Consider the following 10,990-nt stretch of genomic DNA (forward strand, 5'->3'; position numbering starts at 1 on the left):
ATACTAACTTAATAACAATTTAGTACCATATGTAACACTATAATTCACACAAAAATTGATAATTTAAGCTAGAAAATTGGTTGAAGAATTTAAACAATAATAAAAATATTATTTCTTAATCACTAGTATATATTTCTTTAATATGCGGTTCGGTTCGGTTCTAACGGTTCCTAAATTTCTAAAACCATAAACCGAACCGAACATAAACGGTTCCTTAAAAAAATAACCGAACCGAACCGCGAAACCGAACCGAACCACATTTTGCGGTTTGGTTTGGTTCGGTTCCATCGGTTTCGCGGTTTAAACCGGAACCGCTTACACCCCTAAAACTAAGGAAGCCACTTTGATACTGGCAGTACATATTAGTGGATGTTAATGTAAAGTCATATTATTGGTATACAATTTCGGGAACACATCTTCTCTGTCCACAATATATGCTACTTCACGTGTTATAAGTTGTGATTAATTAGAAAAATATTTAATAATAAAATTGTTAACTTAATACATTTTTCGAACCAATCACATGTGACAGAAAATATGCTCCCACAGTTTAGAGGCTTCTTGCATTGTGAGGAAAATACTGCATTAGTTGAAAAATCAAATGGAAAGTTGTAGGTGGACAATGAATGCCACCAACTTGGCTAATTACAACTAAATTAAAGTACTTTTCAAGATTCAAGTATGCAGTCTTCAAAGGCAAAATATGCCTAACTATGACTGCAAAAGCCATCAACATTTCATAGTAAACCTATCAAGCAAATGAGTAAATGAGTTGGAAGGAAACTACATCTCAAAGTTCCATGTGGTCTCAGCACTAAGTTTTGGAAGTTTCTGTTCCTCGGCCAAGTTAACCGATGCCAGAACCTGGAAGACAAAGCTCATAGTTAGATAATGTAATTCATTAAATAAACAAAAGATATATCCTAATGCTACACACAAACAATTCATGCAGGAAAAGCTTATGGCAGAACAGAGGAGGCATCCATAAGTTGTATTAGGATTTGGAACAGTTCTAGCTTCCAAGAATTATAAGTCTGTAAAATCTTTGCACTGTAACTCATACTTATAACTCAACCCACACCACAAAGTACAATACCAAGTAGGCCCCAAATAGGTGACTAACTAAGGTTAATAAGTTTTAAGGAATAAAGGTGAGAAGAGGAAAATATAAAACTGCTAAATGAAGTATTTGCCACTTCATAGAAAGGTCAAAAGAGAAGGAAGAAATAAGCTGAACGTAGAGATTAGCATGTACCTTATGCGCCTACATAAATATTTTTATGTAGCCTTTACTTGCAGTTACTTTTATTCTTACCACCCAACAAAAAAAGGGTGTCTCCCTGAACATGAAGGGCTACATCCTCACTCTGAATGGACTATATCCATATAAGTTTCTATAAAGACAGTAACTTTGCAGCAACTCAATCCTTTGCTGTGTGAGCCCTTAAAGTCTCTATTATGAAGACTCGTTTATTTATGAAGGAATCTTCTAGTTACTCACACATGACCTCAACCTTATAAAACCATAGATCTTCATAGCATATTATTATGATGTACTTATATGTATCCAGTGGACAGTAATCAGTGGAAAATTACACAATTGAAGTACCAAAACTAGTAAACAACAAACTAGAAACTTTGATGCAGCAATACATTAACTAAGACTCACTCCATGCAGGCCAAAATTACAAGCTTATGCAGGGAAACAACAAACTTACACAAAATCCCAAATTGCAAAGTTTATCACCACAGATTAATTCAATCTAGGAGGCAAGAAAAATGAGTTTTGATAGAACTCAAACAGAATTTTACAAGACTCGAGAGTAGTTATTAGTTGTTACGGAAGCAGGAACCTATCCAAGAGTTAAAAGGGGGAACGTTGACATGGGCCCTAAGGGCAATGTTTAAGGAAGTGTTGCATTTAACATTTCAAGATGTGCTGGACTTGGATATCCAAGATTGACTTACTAGATTTGTATTCCTTAAACAATGCCCTTAGGACACTTGTTAACCCGACCCTTAAAATAATACCAACTAATTTGAGCAACAACTCTAGCAAAAAGTGACTGACTTTTTAGTGTTTTCAAATCTATAAATTCTTCTAGACAGGTTAAAAATCAAAACTCTAGTAAAATTATCAGAAACAAAGATTAACCTGCCACTAAATTTCGCTGAAATTTACAGTTACAAAGAAGCATAAAACTATGGTCAACATGCATCCAATGCCTCAAAATAGATACATAGGGGATATTGGTATTCACCTTGAAGCATCCAGTACTCTTGGAATTCCGTGACCATTCTAACCCCAACACCTTGCTCGATGTCTGGTACAAGGCCTTGAACACGTCATCACCATAAACCCTCCTCGAAACAGCAAAATCCCAAGTGTTCTTAGCCACATCATAGGTGGGCTCAAATGTGGTCAACCCATTATGAACATAAGTGTACTTTAACTTGCTATTTCCTGAATCAAGGGCGTAATTACCCGAAATCTTGTTAGCAGGATCGAGCACCAGTGTTCCATCAAGAATAGTTCTATTGTCACGCCAGCTATGAATATAAGTCAAATTCAATGGCTTCTCTGCAACACTAACCCTGTTCATGAACTGAAATCTAACATCCTGCACCAACAAACATAACAAAAAGTCAAAAGAGTGAGAATAAGTTTGGTTTCAAACCCAGTTCGAAAAGGAGAAGTTCTGCATGCTAATCCGCCTTGGATGATCCACATCTCAGGGTCAAGCACCGATGAGCACATTGAACTATCCATGTGACTGAGAGCCCTAACAGTCCAAACACAACGACACAATTATCAATGACACGCTCTATCACTGAGCTAATAAATAGCCCATGGTACGAGCTTCCCGTCGGGGCCTGCTATGCCAAATGCGAGAGCACATAAATAGTTGACACTATTAATCGGCTATCCACACTCCTTATGAGCCTCTCATAATTTTTCAAAAAAACGCTAAAATTTTGATTATGGGTCCGTTTCTTTAGGCTTTTTTCTTTTAAAAAAATAATATTATGATATTTATGCTTGGTTGGTTGAGAATTCACTAAAAGGGTTAATATCATATTTAGAAAAAAAACTAAACTCAAGCTTTTAGGAGTTCAGCTTCTCACAAAAACCTTTATGCCAACATCAATTTTTTCTTAGTCCTAAACAAACATGCCCTAACAAGTTGTGCCAATAGGCTGCCGCTCATCAATAGAACTTAACTATAGTTTTCAAAATTGAGATCGTGTATTACTACCATTACAGTTATTATATTGATAAATAGAGTAAATACTTTCGAGGGGTCTCTCCAAAAATTGAAAGCCCAAAAGGCCCCAAGAATTCCAAATGGTGAAATTAGTCACTTTTAGCATGTCATGTTTTAACTTATATGACATAAAAATGACTGATTTGACTCACATTTAAAAAAAATTAGCACCATTCTTTTCTTTAATTCACGAGGGATCAAACTGGTCGTAAAACATAATGGAATTAAATATGTATTTATTCTTATAAATATTGTACATAATAGCGAAAACCATGACATTTGAAAAATTGGGAGGGAAATTTAGAAAGCTTAACCATAATTCACGAAAATTGAGAGTGTACCTTTTTGGGAACATTGTAGTCAACGATGAATGAATCGGGCTTATCGATGGAGAGAGCTAAAGCGGTTAAGGAAGGGCCGTTGATGAAAGTGGCGTTGGTGAAGGAAGCTCGGAGCTTAACATCGCCGGCGTTGAAAGCGAGAGTGGCACCGCCGCCGCCGTTGTTGTCAACGTCGTATTTGCCCTTCAAAGCCGCTTTCATTGTTAACAATGGAGATGATGCCACAAAGTGAAAAGGGAAGAGATTTTGTTTTGTTGTTGAAAGATGACTTTCAAATAAGAAATAAATGGACAAAATATTTGTTGTAGTCAGTCACTATTCTATTGTGTTCTATGTACTTTTAATATACATAAGAGTTTATATACTATTAATTTATTATTATTTTTTATTTTTAATTATTATTGATTATTCAAATAAAATTAAAATGAAATAAAAATAAACATAGATAATATAATAATTATATATAAATTTTACATTAATAATATATAATATTGTTATTTTTTATTTGCATTTAGAAAAGTTATTCATATTATTGGAACTCGAAACAATAAAAATAAATGCAACTCAACAAGTAACATTCTAAGCTCTCTTTCTATCTCAATCCTTTTCTCTTATGCTTCATATTTTCCAATCTTTCTAGTTTTCATGTTGCTAGCATTTTATGAAGAGTGTGACAGTATATCAAGCAAACACTGTAAATCAATCTCAATGCTGAAGCTTTTCATTTTCAGCACTAAGTTGAGTTTAAATGAAACTCAGTTGAGTTTTCTGATGTATGGATCAATGTTGTTCCGTGAATAAATGTGTTGAGAACCAACTATCCCAAAAGCTTAAGCTCATGGGTGAAGAAAATGAATGGCTTTATATTATAGTTCTAATATGTCTCCTTGCGTGAGAGCCCATTGGGCTTGAAACGTGGATAATGCACTATGATTTCATTAAAGGCTCAGTAGTTCACATGGAACCTCCAACCCCATCTTTCTTTTTTCACTAAGATGATATGACTAGAGTAAGGACTTAAACTAGGTTTAATCACTCTAGAGATTTTTACAAGAAAAAAAGTCCAAAACATATGGGTTCTAGAAAGTATCTTTCTTCCCTATTTCATTTCTCTCCTCCATTTTAATTTTAATTTTAATTTTCCTTTTTTAGGAAGAGATTCATGAGAGGTCTTAGAGGGAAAAAATGAAGGGGCCTATTTGGTGGGAAAGATAGGATATAGAGCTACATAGTATATTAACTGAATAAGATCTTATCTTGCCAAATGTTTTGGTATGCATCAAATACTTATAGCATTGATGAAGTGGTATAGGTGGTAGAGACTGTGATAGTATGATAGTGATGACACTAATATCATGCTCATTTCTAACTCAACTACTCAGGTAATAGAAAATACATTAGGTGATCAAGATAGGATAAGGTAATATGATAACATTGTCTTATCATGTTGACTCCTAAAACTTTCAACTACAATAAGATAAGACACATTATCATATCTTATTATATTCATATTGACCACCAAATATACTCAGAGTGAAGATGATAGGTGGATGGTCATATTAATTATATTTTGTTGGTAGATAAACTATTCTATATGTATTTGTTGGATTTGGGCTCTCTTCCTATGTAGAGAAAGATTAAGTTGGGCAAAGTCCATTTGTCCCACTTAATCTAATAGATAGGGGTCAGATGTGGCAAGAGCGTAAAGACAATTTATGCAAAAAGAGACAATTGAAAAGTGTGAGAAAAGATAAGAAAACTCAACCCGCAGGAACTCCGAGCAGCCGTGGGAAACTCGCGACTGCGTCTTCGTTCACTGTTGGATCGGGCTGAAATTTGGACAGCAGGTTCACAACTTATAGTACTTCATTCTGAACGGTTGGATCAGTGAGACGACATCCGAGGTGATAGAAATCGAGTTGTTACAGCAGCTGTGTTTCTGGTTTTTTTAATGGTTTTTCTTGTTCTCATTTTCAAGCTTGTTACTCTGTTGTATGTCATATTGTTGAGCATGTTTTGTACTGTATTATGGAGACACTCTTGTATTCCTATTTTGATTATAGTGGAGTTTGATTGACTGACTTGTGCCCGTGGTTTTTACTTCTCACTTTGAGAAGGTTTTCCACGTTAAAATTCTACTGTCCCCCAATGTGTTACTGCATTATTTAACCTAAGTTGGGAAATTATTATTTACATTGTTATGTGTTGAATTTTCTATCAGTACTATCTTATCTTATCATGCTCATCTAACGGGCGCAAAATGTACTTAAGGTTTGATCTTGTGCATTCATGATTCATAATTCGCATCATAACAAAATCATTCAACTATAGAAATTTGTCGTCGTTCTACAAAATCATATCACACACTGTGTTATTTATTTTTTTGCAACAAGAGCTCATCACTATAAAGTAAATTTCTTTTGAGATGTAGAGATTACTAACTAGTTGAATGTTTGACATTCAATAACATTTTCAAATAATAAGATATTATATATATGAGCATAATAAAATGTATGACTATATTCAACAATTAAGCTTTTAAATGTGTGGTTGAAAATGATATATTCAATAATACTTATTTGAAAAAATGTCATTGAAATAACACAAACAACAATACTTTCTAGAGCAAGCACTTTCTATTTATCTTAGACTTGACTATGGTCAACACTAGTTAAGTTTTCTTTCCTCATAATACATATATACCAGCTATAAATATATCTAGAAGGGAGCTTGTAAATCGTGCCAGCCACTGATTTGAGAATGTATATATACTTGTTTTTACCACAAAGAATTAATCACACTTTTTCTGAGAAAAAAGAAAATAATAAGAAAAACTATAACCTATTGATATGCATGCATGCTAGATATCCGCTAAGAAAAGAAGTTATAGAATAATATTGATCCCTAATACAAAGGAAGAAAACGATATACCAGTAAAGCCCTACGTTTAAGGAACACCCACCAAAACCAAAAACTCAAAACCCCATTCATCTTTCTCTTTCTCTTCTGCAATATTCCCTCTCATTATTTCTCTTTGTTGAATAATAATAACAATAATAATGAGGAAACTGTGTCCAAATTTTGAGAACGAAAATGGGTTAGAAACGGTGTTGGAGGTGCCTATACCTGAAGATATGTGGACTAATATTGGAAGCAGTGGTTCAAATCGATGGCAGAATCTTAGAGCTTTAATGAAAGCTCAAATATCATCATCTGATAGAAAACTTTCACGTCTTTCTGCAACCTCTGATAATGAGTTCATTGCTTTGCTTAAGCTTGTTGGTTGTCCACTCATCCCTCTTCAGGTTCAATCTCATCGTACTTTAACTCGTCCACTCCAAGATTCTTCCATTGTAAGATTTTTTTCTACTCTTTCTTTGTTTTTGCAAATTACATGTTCAACTTTATGTAGTATATCATGGTTTCTTTGATATGACAAAGGGTATTTTTCATTTTATGTGTAACGAATTAAGCCAATAAGTGTAGTTTCAGGAATCGAACTTTTTACCTTGTATCACTATACCAGCCTATTGTTTGTGCGATGTCATGGTTTTAAATTACAATTGAAGCCACCATAAAAAATGTAATGATAATTAAGATTGCTGGGACTTGGAAAACCAACATATTCCATCAAAATGAAGTTTGGACTGAGATTTAAAACTATGCCTTTAATTATCATTTAAAATATTGGAGTTAACTATGGCTTTGATATGTTTATTCAGATTATAATTTTTAAGCTCATTATGCAAGCTTTTATTTGATTAACAAAAATCTTCTACACATACCATTTTCTTTACCATCAGTAATCATTAGTTGAAAATTGTTATGTCAACAGTCAAAACCTAAAGCCATTTAACCACATGAAATAAGTAGATAATGTAATCACTCTAATTCTAATGTACGATTTGGTTCAGTAGAATTTTCTGTTTATAGACAATGATATGTTGGGAGATCTTTTCTATCGACTATATCATTCTTCTTTGAAATAAGTGAAAGAAATATAGAAGTGGTTTGGTTTGACACAATATCTTAAATCTAAAACCTTAAAGTATTAGATCTATGAGTTCATCTATTTTTGCACAATGTGAGGCTTTTTCATTCACACTTAGAGTACCTAACATCTCCCTCTCAAGTGTGAGTTCCCCTTGAGTATTGGATACACCAGAGCTCAGCTCTCTATTTACTTGCATTGTCGTTGGCTTATATATCCTTTCATCAACGGAACACGCCGCCTTAACCTCTCGTCGGGAAGACTTTCGATACAAGCATCTCTCATGGAGCCGTCGAACCATTGGCTCTGATACCATTGTTGAGAGATCTTCATCCATGGACTATAACAATCTTTCATGGGCTAAGTGAAAGAAACATAGAAGTGAACTTGACACCACATCTTGACTCAAAACCTTAAAGCATAGGTCTATGGGTCCATCCACTTAATATGTTCTTTAACTCATTTATTTTTGTATAATGTGAGATTTTTTCATTCACAATTATAATACTTAACATGGTATTATTGGAGTCCTTCCTCTCATGGTTGAAGTTCAGGGATTTAGATTGTGTGCAGTAGAAAATGGTATTGGATACAATTTCAACCATAAAATTATATATTTCCGGGCAAAACAAAGGTAGAAAAGTGTGAATCACTTTATCCTTTGAGTACACGGATCCCGGTCTGAAGTTTAGCTTAAAAAAATTAATATGTTCAAAGACAACTTACTATATTAATTTCAAATTAGTCAAACATGTCCATAAAACATAAATATGTTATCTTAGATCTTATCTTATATATTGTCTTGCATCAATGAAAATATTTTATACCAATTAAGAAATTTAAACGTTCACTATTATTACTGTTTTTACTTCTATTATCATTGATGTAGGACATTATATGAGACTAAGATATGGGACAACAGACATCAGTCTAGTTTCTATGACATTTTGTGTTTCAGCACCAAAATCTTTTTAGTCCTGCCACTTGCCACATATATTCTTTATAACCTACCTGCTATATTCTTCTCCAATAACAACAATTTCATTGAATATGCAGGAAGATTCCACTGCAAAATATATAGTGCAACAGTATATAGCAGCTACTGGAGGATATGGTGCTTTGGATTCACTGAAAAGTATGTATGCAGTGGGACAGGTGAGAATGTTTGGGTCAGATATGAGTCAAGGCAATGATAGTGTTCAAAATATAGGAAGGGCTGAAGTAGGAGGCTTTGTGTTATGGCAAAAGAACCCAGATTTGTGGCACTTTGAATTGGTTGTTTCTGGTTTCAAGGTTAGTGCAGGCAGTGATGGGAAGGTAGCATGGAACCAATCTTCTTGTCAACCTTGTCATGCAAATAAAGGCCCTCCTAGACCCCTTCGTCGCTTTTTTCAGGTAAAACAAGATTAATTTATCATAAGTTTGTATGCTAAATGGAAACCAGCTGTCATATCTCAAATTATGTTTTATATATTATCTCATGTTTTTATTTATTCAAGATAAATAAGATCTTTGTTAACTGAAATATGACACTAAAAAATGATCTTGGAAATAGAAATAGTTGTCTTTTCTTCCAATGTTGAAAGTGTAGGAAAGAGAAGTAAAAGAAATTGAAAGATGTGATGGGTGATAAAAAGAAAAATGGGTGTAAAATGTGTGATGTATGAAAAAAATTATGATAAAAACATATGAATTGATTGGTTAATAGAGCTTCTAGTATTTGTCCTTTAACTTTTTAAGGGGTGTTAGGAAGAATGTAAAGATAGTTTATTTGGGTTAATGAGAACATTCTATGACAATAAACTTGTGAAAATAGCTAGGTGTGAAATTTGTATAAGTTGTTTACTTCAACATACCTTTATTAATAGACAATTGAATCATCATTAACTAGGATTGCTGTGCAAGTAATAATTGTTGATTTCATAGTCTACCATGATTAAATATTACGACATTATTTGATCTAGGTAGCCGACTTCACTTATTGAGATTAAAACTTGATTTTATGCTGTTACCATCAGGGGCTGGACCCAAGGTGCACGGCTAATTTGTTCCAAGAAGCAGTATGGGTAGGAGAGAAAACTATTAACAATGAAGACTGTTTTCTACTCAAGTTAGACACAACACAACAAGTCCTAGAAACTCAAAGCACATCCAATACAGAAATCATAAGACACACAACATGGGGTTACTTTAGCCAAAGAACTGGTTTACTTATCAAATTTCAAGACACAAAGTTGGTAAAAATGAAACCTGTTAAGGGCAAGGACCATTCTTTCTGGGAAACAAGTATTGAGTCAATGATTGAAGATTATAGATACATTGATGGCATTAACATAGCACATGGTGGCACCACAATTGCAATGTTATATAGATATGGTAATGCACATAATCATAAGAGAAGGATTGAAGAAACTTGGAGAATTGAAGAGGTTGATTTTAACATTTGTGGGTTGTCCATGGATTGTTTTTTACCTCCCTCTGATCTTAAGAGGGAACAGGATATTGCAGACTGCAGAGGAAGTTGTGCAGAGGAAAAAAGTTAGGATTTTTGTTTGTTTATGTTACCTTCATTTTCATTCATGGTTTTCACTATCAAAGTTCGTATTGGAGTGAAATTTTGTGTCAATATTATGTAGACATGCATGGATGAATGAATACAAAATGTATATAGTTCATCCTATTCTTAAAGGTTCTAGATTCAATTTTCAGCAGCGGATTTTGTTGTTGACTTAGTGATAAAATGCATTTAAGGACTTTGTCATAAGACATGAATGAATGAAGATGTTAGCACAAACTAACTTCATTAATTCACAATGGTTTTTTAATACTTTCTGGTATCTCTTTACTTTAAGAGTAAGTAATTAATTTTTTCGAAGTGTATATTTACCCATTGCAACATGTATCGCTCTCAATAATTAAATCATTAATATTTTTATCACCCTAAAAATGTAACAGTACCTTAAACTATTAGACCAAAGTTTGTTTTTTGGTAATTGAAAAATGGTTTATATTAATGTTAATGGGTCAAATATCAACTCCATTATATAATAACGATCTCTAATCTCTGGAACCTTTATTCTAATTCTAGCATAAGAATGTGTTTGAGAATAATACGATTAGCTAAATTATAAGTTAATTAATGAGTTTATTTGAAGTTACTATCTTATAAGCTCCTATATAATAAGCTAATTGAAGTAGTGTATAACTTATATAACATAAGGGTAGTAAGCCTTTTCCCACATTTCTTTCAAATATTTACAATAATATATATATAATTAATTAAAATAATTTAGAGCATAGGAAGAATATATCTCAAATTTTGCTCAAGGTAATCTAAATTTTAATATAATGAATAAAAATACAGGATATATCAGTAAAATTAAAATAGGTTA

General features: G+C 33.2%; 2 protein-coding genes across 2 annotated transcripts; one reads left to right on the forward strand and one right to left on the reverse strand.

Annotated features, from left to right (window-relative positions):
* On the reverse strand, positions 545-3,888 carry LOC109347666 (outer envelope pore protein 24, chloroplastic-like). The gene is made up of 3 exons (XM_019587630.1): positions 3,608-3,888; positions 2,262-2,621; positions 545-864 (listed from the first exon to the last, which is right to left on the reverse strand). The coding sequence occupies exons 1-3, from the start codon at positions 3,806-3,808 to the stop codon at positions 784-786; spliced, it is 642 nt and encodes a 213-aa protein (XP_019443175.1). The 5' UTR covers positions 3,809-3,888; the 3' UTR covers positions 545-783.
* Positions 6,405-10,377, forward strand: LOC109347159. Its single transcript, XM_019586882.1, has 3 exons — positions 6,405-6,960; positions 8,655-8,993; positions 9,617-10,377. Exons 1-3 carry the CDS (start codon positions 6,667-6,669, stop codon positions 10,139-10,141), a joined length of 1,158 nt encoding a protein of 385 aa, XP_019442427.1. The 5' UTR covers positions 6,405-6,666; the 3' UTR covers positions 10,142-10,377.

This window comes from Lupinus angustifolius, chromosome LG05, assembly GCF_001865875.1.
Source record: "Lupinus angustifolius cultivar Tanjil chromosome LG05, LupAngTanjil_v1.0, whole genome shotgun sequence".
NCBI lineage: Eukaryota > Viridiplantae > Streptophyta > Magnoliopsida > Fabales > Fabaceae > Lupinus > Lupinus angustifolius.

Coding starts and splice junctions, on each gene's coding strand:
- LOC109347666 (XM_019587630.1), bottom strand. CDS start 3,808: ATGAAAGCGGCTTTGAAGGGCAAATACGACGTTGACAACAACGGCGGC. Junction 2,622..3,607: donor ACTACAATGTTCCCAAAAAG/GTACACTCTCAA, acceptor TTGTTGGTGCAG/GATGTTAGATTTCAGTTCAT. Junction 865..2,261: donor AGAGTACTGGATGCTTCAAG/GTGAATACCAAT, acceptor TTTGTCTTCCAG/GTTCTGGCATCGGTTAACTT.
- LOC109347159 (XM_019586882.1), top strand. CDS start 6,667: ATGAGGAAACTGTGTCCAAATTTTGAGAACGAAAATGGGTTAGAAACG. Junction 6,961..8,654: donor CACTCCAAGATTCTTCCATT/GTAAGATTTTTT, acceptor TTGAATATGCAG/GAAGATTCCACTGCAAAATA. Junction 8,994..9,616: donor CCCTTCGTCGCTTTTTTCAG/GTAAAACAAGAT, acceptor TGTTACCATCAG/GGGCTGGACCCAAGGTGCAC.